This window comes from Schistocerca cancellata, chromosome 10 (genome assembly GCF_023864275.1).
Source record: "Schistocerca cancellata isolate TAMUIC-IGC-003103 chromosome 10, iqSchCanc2.1, whole genome shotgun sequence".
In the NCBI taxonomy this organism is placed as follows: Eukaryota; Metazoa; Arthropoda; class Insecta; order Orthoptera; family Acrididae; genus Schistocerca; species Schistocerca cancellata.
Window position 1 is genome coordinate 75,451,854 of NC_064635.1, and position 17,167 is coordinate 75,469,020.

General features: G+C 41.3%; 1 protein-coding gene across 1 annotated transcript in view; it reads left to right on the forward strand.

Annotated features, from left to right (window-relative positions):
* The window catches only part of LOC126106556 (luciferin sulfotransferase-like), a 190,270-nt gene that overhangs the window by 130,821 nt on the left and 42,282 nt on the right, over positions 1 to 17,167 (forward strand). Inside the window, exon 3 of the mRNA XM_049912893.1 lies at positions 7,711 to 7,810. Within this exon, the coding sequence (XP_049768850.1) occupies positions 7,711 to 7,810 (100 nt within the window). The remainder of the gene's footprint in view (positions 1 to 7,710; positions 7,811 to 17,167) is intronic.

Sequence of the window (17,167 nt, forward strand, 5' to 3'; positions counted from 1 at the left end):
GCATAGTGAACGCATTATTGTGGCCAAGATAGATACGAAGCCCACACCTACTACAGTAGTACAAGTTTATATGCCCACTAGCTCTGCAGATGACGAAGAAATTGAAGAAATGTATGATGAAATAAAAGAAATTATTCAGATAGTGAAGGGAGACGAAAATTTAATAGTCATGGGTGACGGGAATTCGAGTGTAGGAAAAGGGAGAGAAGGAAACGTAGTAGGTGATTATGGATTGGGGGTAAGAAATGAAAGAGGAAGCCGGCTGGTAGAATTTTGCACAGAGCACAACTTAATCATAGCTAACACTTGGTTTAAGAATCATGATAGAAGGTTGTATACATGGAAGAACCCTGGAGATACTAAAAGGTATCAGATAGATTATATAATGGTAAGACAGAGATTTAGGAACCAGGTTTTAAATTGTAAGACATATCCAGGGGCAGATGTGGACTCTGACCATAATCTATTGGTTGTGACCTGTAGATTAAAACTGAAGAAACTGCAAAAAGGTGGGAATTTAAGGAGATGGGACCTGGATAAACTGAAAGAACCAGAGGTTGCACACAGTTTCAGGGAGAGCATAAGGGAACAATTGACAGGAATGGGGGAAAGAAATACAGTAGAAGAAGAATGGGTAGCACTGAGGGATGAAGTAGTGAAGGCAGCAGAGGATCAAGTAGGTAAAAAGACGAGGGCTAGTAGAAATCCTTGGGTAACAGAAGAAATATTGAATTTAATTGATGAAAGGAGAAAATATAAAAATGCAGTAAATGAAGCAGGCAAAAAGGAATACAAACGTCTCAAAAATGAGATAGACAGGAAGTGCAAAATGGCTAAGCAGGGATGGCTAGAGGACAAATGTAAGGATGTAGAGGCTTATCTCACTAGGGGTAAGATAGATACTGCCTACAGGAAAATTAAAGAGACCTTTGGAGATAAGAGAACCACTTGTATGAACATCAAGAGCTCAGATGGAAACCCAGTTCTAAACAAAGAAAGGAAAGCAGAAAGGTGGAAGGAGTATATAGAGGGTCTATACAAGAGCGATGTACTTGAGGACAATATTATGGAAATGGAAGAAGATGTAGATGAAGATGAAAGGGGAGATACGATACTGCGTGAAGAGTTTGACAGAGCACTGAAAGACCTGAGTCGAAACAAGGCCCCCGGAGTAGACAACATTCCATTGGAACTACTGACGGCCTTGGGAGAACCAGTCCTGACCAAACTCTACCATCTGGTGAGCAAGATGTATGAAACAGGCGAGATACCCTCAGACCTCAAGAAGAATATAATAATTCCAATCCCAAAGAAAGCAGGTGATGACACATGTGAAAATTACCGAACAATCAGTTTAATAAGCCACAGCTGCAAAATGCTAACACGAATACTTTGCAGACGGATGGAAAAACTAGTAGAAGATCAGTTTGGATTCCGTAGAAACACTGGAACACGTGAGTCAATACTGACCTTACGACTTATCTTAGAAGAAAGGTTAAGGAAATGCAAACCTACGTTTCTAGCATTTGTAGACTTAGAGAAAGCTTTTGACAATGTTGACTGGAATACTCTCTTTCAAATTCTAAAGCTGGCAGGGGTAAAATACAGGGAGCGAAAGGCTATTTACCATTTGTACAGAAACCAGATGGCAGTTATAAGAGTCGAGGGACATGAAAGGGAAGCAGTGGTTGGGAAGGGAGTAAGACAGGGTTGTAGCCTCTCCCCAATGTTATTCAATCTGTATGTTGAGCAAGCAGTAAACGAAACAAAAGAAAAATCTGGAGTAGGAATCAAAATCCATGAAGAAGAAATTGTGTGGTTTGCCGACGACGTTGTAATTCTGTCAGAGACAGCAAAGGACCTAGAAGAGCAGTTGAACGGAATCGACAGTGTCTTGAAAGGAGGACATAAGATGAACATCAACAAAAGCAAAACTAGGGTAATGGAATGTAGTCGAATTAAGTCGGGTGATGTTGAGGGTATTAGATTAGGAAATGAGACACTTAAAGTAGTAAAGGAGTTTTGCTGTTTGGGGAGCAAAATAACTGATGATGGTCGAAGTAGAGAGGATATAAAATGTAGACTGGCAATGGCAAGGAAAGCGTTTCTGAAGAAGAGAAATTTGTTAACATCAAGTATAGATTTAAGTGTCAGGAAGTCGTTTCTGAAAGTATTTGTATGGAGTGTAGCCATGTATGTAAGTGAAACCTGGACGGTAAATAGTTTGGACAAGAAGAGAATAGAAGCTTTCGAAATGTGGTGCTACAGAAGAATGCTGAAGATTAGATGGGTAGATCACATAACTAATGAGGAAGTATTGAATAGGATTGGGGAGAAGAGAAGTTTGTGGCACAACTTGACCAGAAGAAGGGATCGGTTGATAGGATATGTTCTGAGGCATCAAGGGATCACCAATTTAGTATTGGAGGGCAGTGTGGAGGGAGACCAAGAGATGAATACACTAAGCATTTTCAGAAGGATGTAGGTTGCAGTAAGTACTGGGAGATGAAGAAGCTTGCACAGGGTAGAGTAGCATGGAGAGCTGCATCAAACCAGTCTCAGGACTGAAGACCACAACAACAACAACATCATCGGCAAAGGCCAGACATTTTATGTTGATGGTTTTATTTTTGCGTCTCCCCATCTTTACCCCATTGACTCCTTTGTACCACGTTTTTATTATTTTCTCTAGAATTGCGTTAAATAAAATGGGTGACAGGTCATCCCCCTGTCTCACTCCTTTCTTGATTCCAACGGTTCCGAGGTCTCTTCCATGAACTTCACTTTGGATTTTGGATTTGCTAATGTTTCCTGGATTAGTTTCCTGATCTTGTTGTCTGCCTTCATTTCTACCAGTGTACTGAAAAGTGTTTCTCTGTCTATGGAATCGTAGGCCTTCTTGAAATCAACAAATGTTATTGTGGTGTTTCTTGACTTTGTAATTGTTAATATTGTTCTCAGGCACTAGATCTGTTCACTGCATAATCTTCCCTTCATGAACCCTACTTGGTACTCTCTGATATGTGGATCTATTTGAGGTTCTACGCGTTTTAACAGAGCTTTGTATAGAATTTTGTATGTCACTGGCAGTAACTAAATTCCTCTACAGTTATTAGGCTCTGTTTCGTCTTCTTTCTTGTGGAGGGAGTGTATTAGGGATGACTTCCATTCTTGTGGCAACTTTTCTGTTTCCCAGATGTTTTTGATTATTCTGTGTATTTTGGGTTTAATGTTTTCATGGTCTAATTTCCATATGTCTGCAATCAGTCCATCTGCTCCTGGTGCTCTGTTATTTTTCAATGATTTTATTATTGTCACTATTTCTTCGTGCGTTGGGGGTTCGGAGTCCTGGGTAGGTTCTGGGTTTGTAAACTTTAATCTCTGTTTTGGTTCATCACAGTTGAGTAGTATGAGTATCGAGCTAATATTTAACAGTTATTCTTCGAATTGTCTCCAGCGTTCCATCTTGTCTTTTGAAGCATAAGCTTGGAGGTTGATACGCGGTCATATTTTCTCGGAAAATTCTGTAAAAATTCCGTGTGTTGTTTCTGGTGAAGTCCTCTTCTACTTCCTTCAACCTGCTGTTCTCGTAACCTCTTTTTTTCTCTGCGGATTATGTTTGAAGTGTTTTTCTGTATCCTTTTGAATTCTTCCCATTTTTCTTGTGTTCTATAGCTGTTAAATTTTTCCAGGCTTGTATTCTGTCTTCTGTGGCTCTGTCGCATGTCATGTTCCACCATCGACGTTTCCTTTTTACTCGGTGGTTGCCCCAGTTTGATCAGTTCTCTCATTTTTTCTGGTAGTTCTGTCCAGTTGTTGCTGTTGATTTTCTTAATTTCTTCTATTATTTCTTTCTTGTTCAGATGCAGGTACTCTGGATCTGTTCTGAAACGTCTGTTGGTTTTCTTGATTTGTCTGTTGGGTATAAATTTTGCTTCGATTTGGAGAACGTGATGATCAGACCCAAAAACTCCTTTCCTAGTTCTTACGTTCAGTATTTCTCTAGCGTTTTTCATAGATATTGCTACGTGGCCTATCTGAAGTTCTCCTAGAGCATTGTTGGGAGGATTTACTAGTTTTCTGGGTGGTTTCTGGAATTGCGTTTAGGTAATTTTCAGCTCAAAATTCCTGCAGAAATTTATCAAGTTCTCTTCATTTTTGTTTGTTCTCTTGTGGGCCGCGTGTTTCCCTGCCATGTTTCGGAATTTTCTTTCCTTGCCTAAGTGGGAATTGAAATCCCCTAACAACACTTTTACGTGATTCTTGGGGATTTTGCTAGTAGTTTCTTCCAGATCTTCCCAGAATTCCTCTGCCATCTCTGGGTTCTTCTTGTTATAATTATATATGGGGCATGTGCACGAATTAGTGTATTTCTGGTAATATTATTGATAAATTTTGTGTAGTATTTGAACGAAGTTGTCATCTCCTGCATGGTGTTATCTACCGTGTACAGAATTTTGAGCATTAGCTTTCGTCTTTTCATTACATTAAACAGTTCACTTTGTCTGAACTTGCAACAACGGGGCATTGTGTGCTTTTATTATACCTCCACAAAAAGATGTGCACTTCTGTACCTCGCATGCAGTTTTCTCTTGTCTTTCGTAGCATTTACAGCTGTCAGATAAGTCGCGAAAGCTGGAGTTTGCCGACGCATGCAGTTCGGAGCAACGGCATCGCCACATCAGTTTCTTCACTGTAATTTTTGTCATTGCTTATTATGAGTTGAAAGTTCTTATTCCGGGTGCTCAGTTTCGTAGTATACAGACGCCGATACATTGTCTAGCACGATTTTGTACCAACAGGGTCAAACTCATTACACACCGATGTATTAACGCTGCAGTACTACTGTTCAGGGACCGTTAAATGAAGTTCCCCGTTCCATTTACGAGCGTCCTGCCATCGTCGGTAGAAATTACCAACCAGATTGCGTTATCAGAAAACGTACCTAAATATTTGCTAAAATCTGGGTACAACTTTCGAAAGTTCAGAACATTAGTAGAATTTTTCAAGACGATGGTAGGCTTTCAGTGTTCGATGTAACGGTTGTTATGAACAGACGAAACTGCTGTCATCCAGCCACAACCGAGGATTCTTTGATTGCTTGGGGAGTTGGTTCATTGGAACTACAACTGATGAGATATTAGTTTACTTTATTACTTGAATGATAAAAAGATTTATTTAACTTGATACGATCCTTTGCCACTGGAGTGCCTGAAAATTTACAACTATCACTGACTGTGAAAGCAACACTTGATGCACTGATTACACAGGCCAACAAATTTTTTTAAAACTTTCTTTACTTTGATAGCTCATCTTTATAGATTTTTATGAGCTGAAAGCAAATCTAGCCTTAGTTTTTTTGTATCACCCATAGTTTTAGAGCAATATGCTTTTTATAATATAGTAAAAAATCCAATGCTATACTAAGCGGGGAAATTAATCAAATGCTTTCTTACAACATAAGCATGGTTTGTATTTACAGTAAGCTACTTAAAACAATGATATTTGTTAATAGAGGTTTCACTTGTCAGCTGGAATTGGTTTGTATTTTCTTTCTCTTTATTCATTGAAGCTTTTTGTGTCGCTTTTCCTACGAGGAGTCGCTTGCTGAAGTTCTCGGTGAAGTGACCAGCAGTAGTCCCCCATCATGTTGGCGTTCCAGCGGCCTTGGTAGCGTTTTTCAATCACTTTACTGTCCTGGTGAAAACGCTCTCCTTGCTCCTCACTAACATCTCCCATACTGTCCCGGAAGTAATCAAGGTCACTGTTCAAAAAGTGAACTTTCAGGCTAATTAAACATCCTAAAGTTTTAAACTTCTTTAACATTGTAGCTATAATAGAAACATTTTCTAGGTCTTTTTCATGTCCTAAAAACTTGGTAACGACTTGCTTGAATGATACCCATGCTTCTTTCTCATTTAAGGTCATTGTGGATTCGGAGTTAACATCAAACATCAATTTTCTAATGTCAGGTCCGACGAAGACGCCTTCTTTTAGTTTAGCTTCTGAAAGGTGCGGAAGCTTTTGGTACAGATACTTAAAACATGGTCCATTTTTAGGCAAAGCCTTTACAAATTGTTTCATTAGGCCTAACTTTATGTGTAGAGGTCGTAGGAGTACGTTTTTTGGATCTACATCGTTTTTGCGTAGACTGTTCTTCTCACCAGGTTTTAAAGACTCCCTCCATATCATAGCAACAGCAAATCTAAAGGCTTTTTTCTCCTTTTTGGACCATTTTCTCAGATCTCCAACACACCCATAACATACCTTATACGGCGCCCAAAATTTATCTTGATCACCAAGTATAGATCCAGTGTATGATAGATAAATCTTTTTCACAGAGCCTGTAATGTTTCTTTGGTATTTTTAAGCACAAATTCACCACAAATATAACAAACACTGTCGGCAGAGTTTTTACAACCACGATTAGACATTGTACTGAGCACATGGACAGGAAACGGGAAAGTGAGGTTACGCTGACAGTAAACAAAACACCATCTGTTAACACCAAAATAGAATCGAACTTTTTTTGCCAGAAATGGTTTTTCAGCAGTGCTACCAACGTGTTCTACATTCATTACACCTCCTTTTCAAATTATTTTAACTATATAAAAGCTGTTAAATTCTTTTTAAAAATCTCTTAATTTAATAAATTTAACTGTAAAATGTGAAGAAATAGTGGGTGATACAGTTTTTTAAGTATCATATTTGGATTTCCCACCCTAAAAAACATAAGAATAAGGTATTTTCAGCAAAAACGTTTTACCCTCGTTGGCCTGTGTTATCAAAATCTTTTCTTGAAGTACAATGACCAACATTTACAAAAATACATTTCCTTCTGAGACTCGAAGAATACCAGTCCAACTCGATGATGATGACTGCTTCAGATGAGGTCACGAAATGCGCAGAGCGCTTCCATGCCCGGTTCTATATTGACCTCCGCATGAGGGCACTGCTGTGCTGAGAGAGGGGCGTGTCTCCTTCAGCCTCTCCCATTCATCGTTGCACATTGCAGCGAGACATCGCTAATGTCTGTTGTATCGATGGGGTTTGCTGACTGTGGTGTGGCACCACGATCTTTGGACGATACCACACTGTTACCAGGTAGGGCTGGTCTCTGGGGTTTGGAAATAAGTCAACGAATTATATTAAGACAATATAATTAAGGAACTTAACATTATGAAATGTTACAGTATTACAATGTCAATATTAATTACATGGTAAACTAATGTAATAGTAAAACTTCCTAACAGATTAAAACTGTGTGCCGGACCGAGACTCGAACTCGGGACCTTTGCCTTTCGCGGGCAAGTGCTCTACCGACTGAGCTACCCAAGCACGACTCACGCTCCGTCCTCACAGCTTTAATTCCGCCAGTACCTCGTCTCCTACCTTCCAAACTTTACAGAAGCTCTCCTGTAATGTAATAGTCTTCAGACTTCCTGTCAATGTGCTCTTCAGGGGAATAGAGAGATTGGAGCTGAGCAGAAAGTTATTTAATTCAGCCTCATACTTCGCCACATTACCGACAAGATATTCAGTTTTCTCTGGTAGGTTGTTAAATAAATGTGTAATATGTGGCTCCAAGGCCTCTACTAAGAGGCCAGTGTCACTTTGCCGTTACACATTCGAATTTCTACAGCTTTTTTTTATCATAAAGTCCCAGTGAGACGAAGGAGACTTTAAAACACATCACATTTCTGTCTACAGGCACTACTTGGAGCCAGGAGATGATCTGGCTGGTCATGAATAACTTCGATTACGACACGGCGTACAAAATTCCGCTACATGAAAGGACTCCATTCATTGAGTAAGTAGAAAAAACAGTCAGTTATGGTCATTTTCTGTGGTTTGGTCACTGTGCACGCTACTGATTATCCATTTTGTAAGATCTTTTGTTTTGATTGAATTCCTATTGCGAAATCAATGTGGGAGTTTGTTGTGGTAGGTGTCCACTGGCAGAAGCAGTGGCGATTGCAGCAGGGCCGAATACAATATCTCTGGATCGTTAGGCTGACATGTGGTGCAGGTCGTTCTGAGGAAAGTTTTGTGATAACTAAGCCGTGCAAACAGCTTTCTAGAACAATTTTGGAATTTGAGGCTTATTATCTAGTCCCACAAAATTTTACTGTTTGTTGATGTTGTGGTCTTCGGACCAAAGGCTGGTAAGGTGCAGCTCTTCATCCTACTAAAAAGTACCTGTTATGTAATGCACTTTATACATTGATGGATTACTTAGATAAAACAGAGTAGGGGTTTGGTAAAAAAAGTGTTATACAAATAAATAATAATAATAATGATTATAAAACATCCAACAGCTCACATAACACCTTTACACCATGTTTTTTCTTTTTTTTTCCTTTTCTAGAAAAACTTAATCCCAAGCTATGCATAGCACAGTACTAACACCTCTTCTTCTTTCGGAGCTCAACGTCTCACTCATTATAGAGGGACGATGACTCAGTTTTTCAGGACAGCAAATGGGAAGTTGCAGTACAGAAAGTGGCCCAGAGATTACCAATGTCTGTGTGTGTAGTGAGTGAAGTGTTACGAAACAATGTCTGTATAGTGTGTGCAGTGAATGATAGTGGGCTATGAGTGAACAATGGGGCATTACATTATTTAATAAGTTATTTGTAAACGAAGTATTGTATACCAGGAGTACATTTAATGATTGTCTCTTACTAGGAATTTCTAAATGCGTGTGCCTTGTAAATAGAGATCTTCTACTACAACGACTACTACTAGTACTACTCTATCCTGTGTAAACCTCATCTCCAAATAACTACTGTGACTCACGTCCATCTGAATCTGCTTACTGTATTTATCTTTTGGTCTCCTTTTACGATTATTACCCCCAAGATTTCCCTCCATTACTAAATTGATGATCCCCTGGTATCTCAGAACATGTCCTACCAATTAGTTAGATTGCGCCACAAATTCCTCTTGTCCCCAATTCTATTCAGTACCTCCTCATTACTTACGTTATCTACTCATCTAGTCTTCAGCATTCTTCTGTAACACCACATTTGAGAAGTTTCTATTCTCTTCTTGTCTAAACTGTTTATCTCCTTGTTTCAATTCCATACATGCCTACGCTCCATACAAATACTTTCAGAAATGACTTCCTGACACTTCAATCTATATTCTATGTTAACAAATGTCTCTTCTCCAGAAACACTTTGGTTGCCATTGCCAGTCTATATTTTTATGCCCTTTCTACTTCGGCCATCATCAGTTATTTTATTGCCCAAATAGCAAATCTCGTTTTGTAATCTAATTCCCTCACTATCGCCTGATTTAATTCGATTACATTCCTTTTTTCTTGTTTTGTTTTTGCTGTTCCACATATATCCTCCTTTTAAAATACTGTCCATTCCGTTCAACTACTCTTCCGAGCCCTTTGCTGTGTACAGTATATCATTTATTAAATCGATTAAAACTATGAAAATATGAAAAAATATAAAAAGTTTTCTTCAGAGATTAGCTGCACTTTGAATTTCATTGTTATTCACTTACGAAGAAGGTATAGTCGCAATTGCAGCTTTGGGAGTTAAGCTATAGCTGTCGTAATAACGCAATACTGATGTTTCCATATTATTAGTTATTTCCTTCCGCTGGTAATATAATTAGTACCATAAAAACGCTAAATATATGTACATATATATACACTACCAGAGTACCTGGCGTTGCCTGGGTATGTATTGATCCCAATCCATTAATCCATCTTCCCCTGCCCACTCCTTCTGTACACCTCCTCCTCTCCCATATCGGAGTCCATCTCCCTCTTCCACTCTCTGTGTATCCTTCTCTTCCTCCCCCTACTCTCTCCACGTTATCACCTCCCACCTTTATAGGAGGTGCTCCTTCTTACCCCCAAACCACATTATTTATTTCCAGATAGAAACTAATACGTTCACCAAGAGTGATTGAAATCTATCCAACTGTTTAGTACGGGACGTGGAACATACATACCTGCATACACTTTGTAAATAGCCTGTTTGTATGTTGGCAGCGCTATAGACTGACCAATGGATAGAGAAGTGTATGGACATTTTTTTAAAAAAGCAAACAATGTACTTAGAAAATTTTATCTTATTCATGTGACAACCAGTTCTAAAAATTATATAGTTGTCAATAATTCCACTGCCCAGATAGTATCAACAACATTCATCATCCTACATTTCCTTGGGTCTCACTTTACAATGCATGTCCTACCAACACCGAATCTCCACTAAGGAAAAAACATGTCCATAAACTTCTCTATCCACTCGCTAACTGATACTCCATCCAACCATAGGCTCTCTTGCCGAGGCGCAGAGCGCTGTTAGCGATATTATCACAGTCTATAGCACTGCCAACATACAAACAGGCTATTTACAACTTTTATAATACTGTGTGTATGCATATATTCCTTTGTCAAGTGTGAGTTCCTGTACTGTTCACCCAATTGCAGTGAAACTCCGATCAGATGTTTTGCGCATGCCTGTGAGGAACTATTACATCTCTTTTTAGACCCGGCCGCGGTGGCCGAGCGGTTCTAGGCGCTTCAGTCTGGAACCGCGCTGCTGCTACGGTCGCAGGTTCGAATCCTGCCTGGCGCATGGATGTGTGTGATGTCCTTAAGTTAGTTATATTTAAGTAGTTCTAAGTCTAGGGGACTGATGACCTCATATATTAAGTCCCATAGTGCTTAGAGCCATTGGAACCATTGAATCTCTTTTAGAATAGATGGTGCGTGAGCCATTTCAACAGACCTGCGTACTTCATTTAGTTTAGCGGCAGTTCATGTGTTTTTGCGCACGCACGACGCAGTTATGATATAACTGAACTGAATCTAATACGAGCAACGACATTTCAGTTCGTGAATGATGTAACAAGCTCCGTTGATAGCCAATTTTCAATTGCTGCTGACATTAGATAATAGATTCCACACACATTTTCTTTTATTTTTCCAAGAGAAATTGTAACAGACTGCACAAAGCATTTCTCGCTATCCAATCAGATATGCGAAACAAACGACATGCGATTGGTCGAGTTTTTTTTTATTTTTTTTATTATTTTTTTATTTGGCCTTTGAGTGTGTACACAATTTAGCCATCGGCAACACATAGTGACACTGTACACATAATTGAATAAACAAATACAGAAATGCATATTTACAAGAATAAAAAGCTTAACTGTTGCAGGTTTGTACATAATGTTTTAAAAATTGAATTGAATTATACCTCAGGCACAAAAGAAAGAGCATCGCGAGCTTCAGAAACAACCGAGCAGCGGGGAAGCGAAGCTGCAAACCGTTTCACACTGCTCGAACCAAGAGAACACTACACGCTTGTTTATACCTTAGTGCATTCTTCTACGATGCTACTTGTGATTACAGCCTTCATTGAAGCGTGGTTATTGGAAAAATGGATAAATAACGCGTGTATTGCTGTGCGCTCAAATACTGGAATGAAACACCAGGAATATGCTGCGTGAGTGGAAGAGTGAAATTTTCAGAATTACATTCAGCACCCGAACCATTTCCAACCTTGGTATCAGGCGCCGCAAGCCGAGCGAAACATTTCTTGACAAACATAAGCAAGTACAGCTCTAAATGACATCGTACGGTTAGACAAATAACTCAACAGTACGTTTTCAGTGAAAAGGTGATGAACAGTATCATCGAGGCTATAAATTTAAATTTAAATTGAAAATTTACCGGAGAAGATGAACTGTTGCGACGCATCCCAATGGTTCCAACACATATGCTATTCTAGTTCGTAGTTTCCGGTACGACTCGCGTTTTGGAATGACTTTCGACGAAGTACAGGGACAGCCGCTACACGTGTGAGGACTTAATTTGGCAAATCCATGCTCCTCAAATGGACTGCGTATGTGGACTGATGACGCGTCGGAAAACCTGATTTATTCATGTACGCACCAGATGTAAAAAGGATACGACAGTGCACATCCATAAGCATAAGACGTTTACACAAATACTTTCTTTTTTTGAGTAGCACTAGAACACATGCGGAGTATTCGCCGGAATTTTTATAAAAATATATTCTTATTTAAGAAAACCTTATTTCTTTTTGGACTTTTGAAATTCCCGCTAAAACGCTTACACTGGGTGCGCGACCTGTCTATGACGTCAGTAAATATGTATCAGATATTACATCTTACAAATTTCCCGTGATGCCCCGTTAGTAAATGAAGTTATCCGAAATTGTATACCGCAGCTCAAGAACCCGCGTCCGGCGAAAGGGAGTAAAACATTTTTATGGGTCCTCGCACTCTTTGAAATGAGGTATGCAGTAAATCTGCTTATTGAAAACTCGACTAACTCCAGTCTGCAAAAATTCTGTGAACTGGGCTTTTAAAACTCGTAGCAGTTCTGCGACTTCAAGTGCCAAGCGTTTGAACGGTCGCCATTCGCAATCTGACGCGATGTTTGGGAGGTGAATCGTCACGAGGTTGGTTTGATATGTCTGTAAACTTCCATGAAATAATGGAACATTTTTGTTACGACTTCATGCTTGCTAAGCTTGATTACTCCTAGGATCGTATAAAGAATTTCAACAATATACAGCGTACAGTTCATTGTTGACAGCCGTCTGAGTTGGTCAGTGTGCTGACTGCGATTGAAAATGGAGAAAACCGTTTTTTGTGCTGTTATTAAACATTTTCATTTGAAGGGTTGGACTGCCGCACAAATTGAAACAGAGATGGATGGGATGAACGAGGTCTCTGGCACTAACACTGAAGACTATTTACTTTTGGATTAATGAATTTAAATGTGGTCGGTCAAGCACCGAAGACGAAGCGCGGTCCGGCCGTCCGATTGAGGTCATCACAAAGGAGACCACTGACAAAATCCATGATATGGTAATGCAAGACCCCTGAATAAAAATTCGTGACATTGCTTATACTGCAGACATCTCGACTGAACGAGTGTATAGTATCCTGCACGGAGAACTGCCTATGAAGAAGCTGTGTGCGAGGATGGAGCAGCGATTGCTCGTAGTCAACCAGAAGCACATCAGCACAACATTTCAGCACAATGTCTGGCGATGTTTAATCACAATGCGGAAGACTTTTTGCGCCGTCTTGCGACAGTTGATGAAACCTGGACCCATCATTACGCACCAGAGTCAAGTGCACCAAAGAAGGCAAGGACCATTTTGTGACCAGGTAAGGTAATGCCCACTGTTTTTTTTTTAATTTCCGAGATAATAATCTTCTAGATTACTCGGAAAAAGGCAGAACCATAAGTAGACCCTATTATGCTTCATTGTTGGATCATTTGAAACTTGCGTTGTCCAAGAAAAGTCCAAGATTGGCACGCAAAAAGGTGTTTATCCACCAGGATAATGCATCATCCCACACATTAGCGATGACAATGGCGAAAGTGCATGAAGTGGGCTTTGTATTGATTCCTCATCCACCAAACTGGCCACAGCCCAAAGTGACCTCCTCCTGTTCTCTAAGTCGAAACTTCGGCTTGCTGGGAAGAAATTTTCATCAAATGAAGAAGTGATAGTTGCAGTCAACGGGTATTTTGCACAATTTGACAGAACTAATTTTTCCGTTGGAATGAAAAAACTGGAGGATTGCTGGACGAGGTGTATATCCCCCAAAGGACACTACGTCGAGAAGTAAGGTGATTTGCTTACTAATCAAACAATCTTTTCTTGTGATTCTTCAGTTTGTTGCTCCAACTGTCCACGGGTATACTGCCGGTTCATAGCGTCCAACGCGCACAGTTCGTCAGCGCACCTGACGATGGCGACATGTCTGATCGCCGAAATATTGTGCCCGTTGGACACTATGAACCGGCAGTATACCCGTTGACTGTTCGAGCAATCTTTTCTTGCATTTTTTACCAGACTTATCAAACCATCCTCGTACACATCAGATGCCCACTGAGACAGCTGAAAAAGTCCATACACTATAATTAGGTCTCTTACGATTATGAGAGGGCCTTTTTCATAGCTTTAAAACGAAGGCATTATTTTTATTATTATACTCTTCAGCATGGTGGAGTCCCACAGTCGACAATCCTCACAGCTGTCACACCAGACTCTCGTAACCGTTGCTGTGGTTCAGTGGTTCCCAATCTGGGAGTAATTACCCCTTAAGGGGTAAAGTGAATTTTTCTGAGGGGTAAAAACTAAACCGTTCGATTCTGTTTCAGTCGCGAAACTAAATTATTTTCAAAAGGTCATTACTATTCTCATCATTTTGTAGGACTCTAATATGGATTGCCGGCCGCGGTGGTCTAGCGGTTCTAGGCGCTCAGTCCGGAACCGCGGGACTGCTACGGTCGCAGGTTCGAATCCTGCCTCGGGCATGGATGTGTGTGATGTCCTTAGGTTAGTTACGCTTAAGTAGTTCTAAGTGCTAGGGGACTGATGACCACAGATGTTAAGTCCCATAGTGCTCAGACCCATTTGAACCATTTCTAATATGGATTATATAAGTTATCAGTAATTACTTTTTCTCAGTATCATTAATGGCGTGGAGGCTGGGAAGATGTGGTTCATCTGTAAAGGAGACCGCTTATAAAACACTAATACGACCTATTCTTGAGTACTGCTCGAGCGTTTGGGATCCCTATCAGGTCGGATTGAGGGAGGACATAGAAGAAATTCAGAGGCGGGCTGCTAGATTTGTTACTGGTAGGTTTGATCATCACGCGAGTGTTACGGAAATGCTTCAGGAACCTGGGTGGGAGTCTGTAGAGGAAAGGAGGCGTTCTTTTCGTGAATCGCTACTGAGGAAATTTAGAGAACCAGCATTTGAGGCTGACTGCAGTACAATTTTACCGCCGCCAACTTATATTTCGCGGAAAGACCACAAAGATAAGATAAGAGAGGGCTCGTACAGAGAGGCATATAGGCAGTCATTTTTCCGTCGTTCTGTTTGGGAGTGGTACAGGGAGAGAAGATGCTAGTTGTGGTACGAGGTACCCTCCGCCACGCACCGTATGGTGGATTGCGGAGTATGTATGTAGATGTAGATGTAGATGTAGGTTACAGGTTCCTCACATAGTCCACCCATATTTTGTGCTTTGTCCCGTATATCGTTGATTTGGTTTTGTTCACGTATCGTTGATTTGGTTTTGTTCACGTGCTTCTGCAAAGAAGTGAACTGTACGTGTGTATTTTACTGTGTAGACTAGTGGTTAGAAAATTAATCGTAGTTTTTGTTTTTGCGTAAGTCCTGTGAATATTCTTGTGTAGGGCGGCTTCCCAGTGTAAATTTTCCGTGTGGAGAAATTTATTTCTGTTTAATAGTTTGCGGTCTCAGAGTTCAGTGAGAAATCTGCACACCAACTTTTAGTGTTACTTTATTCTCCTTTGGTATATTTTCAAACTCAGTAGCGCCATTTAAGACGTCATATGTATTTCATACACAGTACGATATGGCTAGGGACTGCTTGTTGTGAGCGCACACAAGGAGAGTTGGCTGCTATCCGTAAACAGCTGGAAGCTGTGTTGGCTACCATCGACAAGCTTCTAACTAATGCTCGAAGTTGCGGTGATGTCGGGGCGCCAGTGACGAGACCTGCGATACCTTTGATGTCACTGAAATCCCCTGGTGGCCCGGAGGTCACTGTGGCTTCCGATACGCAACATCTGACCGGTCCGTTCTCACTCCAGAGTGGGTGGCAGACAGTGGTGGGCTCGTGTGTCACTGGGCGGAAGGAGAAAGAGGGAGCAGGCCGTGCGGATGGTTCCCTATGTCATAGCAACAGGCACGAGGTGCTTCCCAGTGTTGGAGATAACTCTGAGCCAGCACGGGATGCCTCTCCTGTTGGGCCAGCTGTCGATTTTAGAGCCCAGTCCGGACCAATACAGAGGGTGGGTATGGTAGTCATTGGGAGCTCCAATGTTAGGCGGGTGATGGAGGGCCTCAGGGAGACAGCAGGCAAGGCGGAAAAGGATTCCAGTGTGCATTCGGTATGTTTGCAGGGAGGTCTCATCCGTGATGTGGAGGAGGCCGTGCCGGTGGCTATCGAGCGCACTGGCTACAAGCAGCTGCATGTAGTGGCACATGTCGGCACGAATGACGAATGCCGCTTGGGTCCTGAGGCCGTCCTCGGCTCCTTTCGGCGGCTGGCTGATTTGGTGAAGGCTTCCAGCAAAGCACGGGGGTGCAGGCTAAGCTGTCTATCTGTAGCACCGTACCCAGGGTTGACTGCGGTCCTCTGGTTTGGAGCAGAGTGAAAGGTCTAAACCAGAGCCTCAGACGACTCTGCGACGGTATCGGATGCGAATTTCTTGACCTCCGCTATCGGGTGCAGAATTGTGGGGTTCCCCTTAATAGGTCAGGTTCAAATGGTTCAAATGGCTCTGAGCACTATGGGACTTAACATCTGAGGTCATCAGTCGCCTAGAACTCAGAACTACTTAAACCTAGCTAACCTATGGACATCACACACATCCATGACCGAGGCAGGATTCGAACTTGCGGAAGTACCTGTCGCGCGGTTCCGGACTGAACCGCCCAGAACCACTCGGCCACAGCGGCCAGCTAATAGGTCAGGCGTGCACTACACGCAGGAAGCGGTTACTAGGGTGGAGGAGTACGTTTGGCGTGCACAGGGGGCTATTTTAGGTTACAGGACCCCTCCATTTGGAGCAAACATGATCTGCCTGTTAAATCAGCGACCTCAGAGAATCTTGGGCCTCGCAGATCAGAGATCTGAAGGTTATAATGCACAGGTAGTACTGGGAACAGAAAGCTGGTTGAAGCTAGACGTCAGTGACAACGAAATCCTAAGTTCAGACTGGAATATTTATCGTAAGGATAGGTTAGCAGCCAATGGTGGCGGCGTGTTTGTTGCAGTATAAAATTCGATAAAATCTAGCGAGGTAATCACGGATTCCGAATGTGATTTAATCTTGATGAAATTGATAATCAAATAACGGTCAAAAATGGTGATCGGATGCTTTTACAGACGTGTATAGTGACTTGTACTTCGATGACTGAAGTGCTGTTGTCGACTGTTTACCGTCTAATACACATATCATAGCTTACGAAAAGGCCTAAGGATGGTAAAAGGAAATGTCACTTTGTGGATGTTAACATGAAAGAGTGGTCTTTTGTCAAGTATGAACGTATGGATCAGGAGCCGTTGTGTGAGATTTGTAGCTGTTTCATCTCAGTGACTCACGGA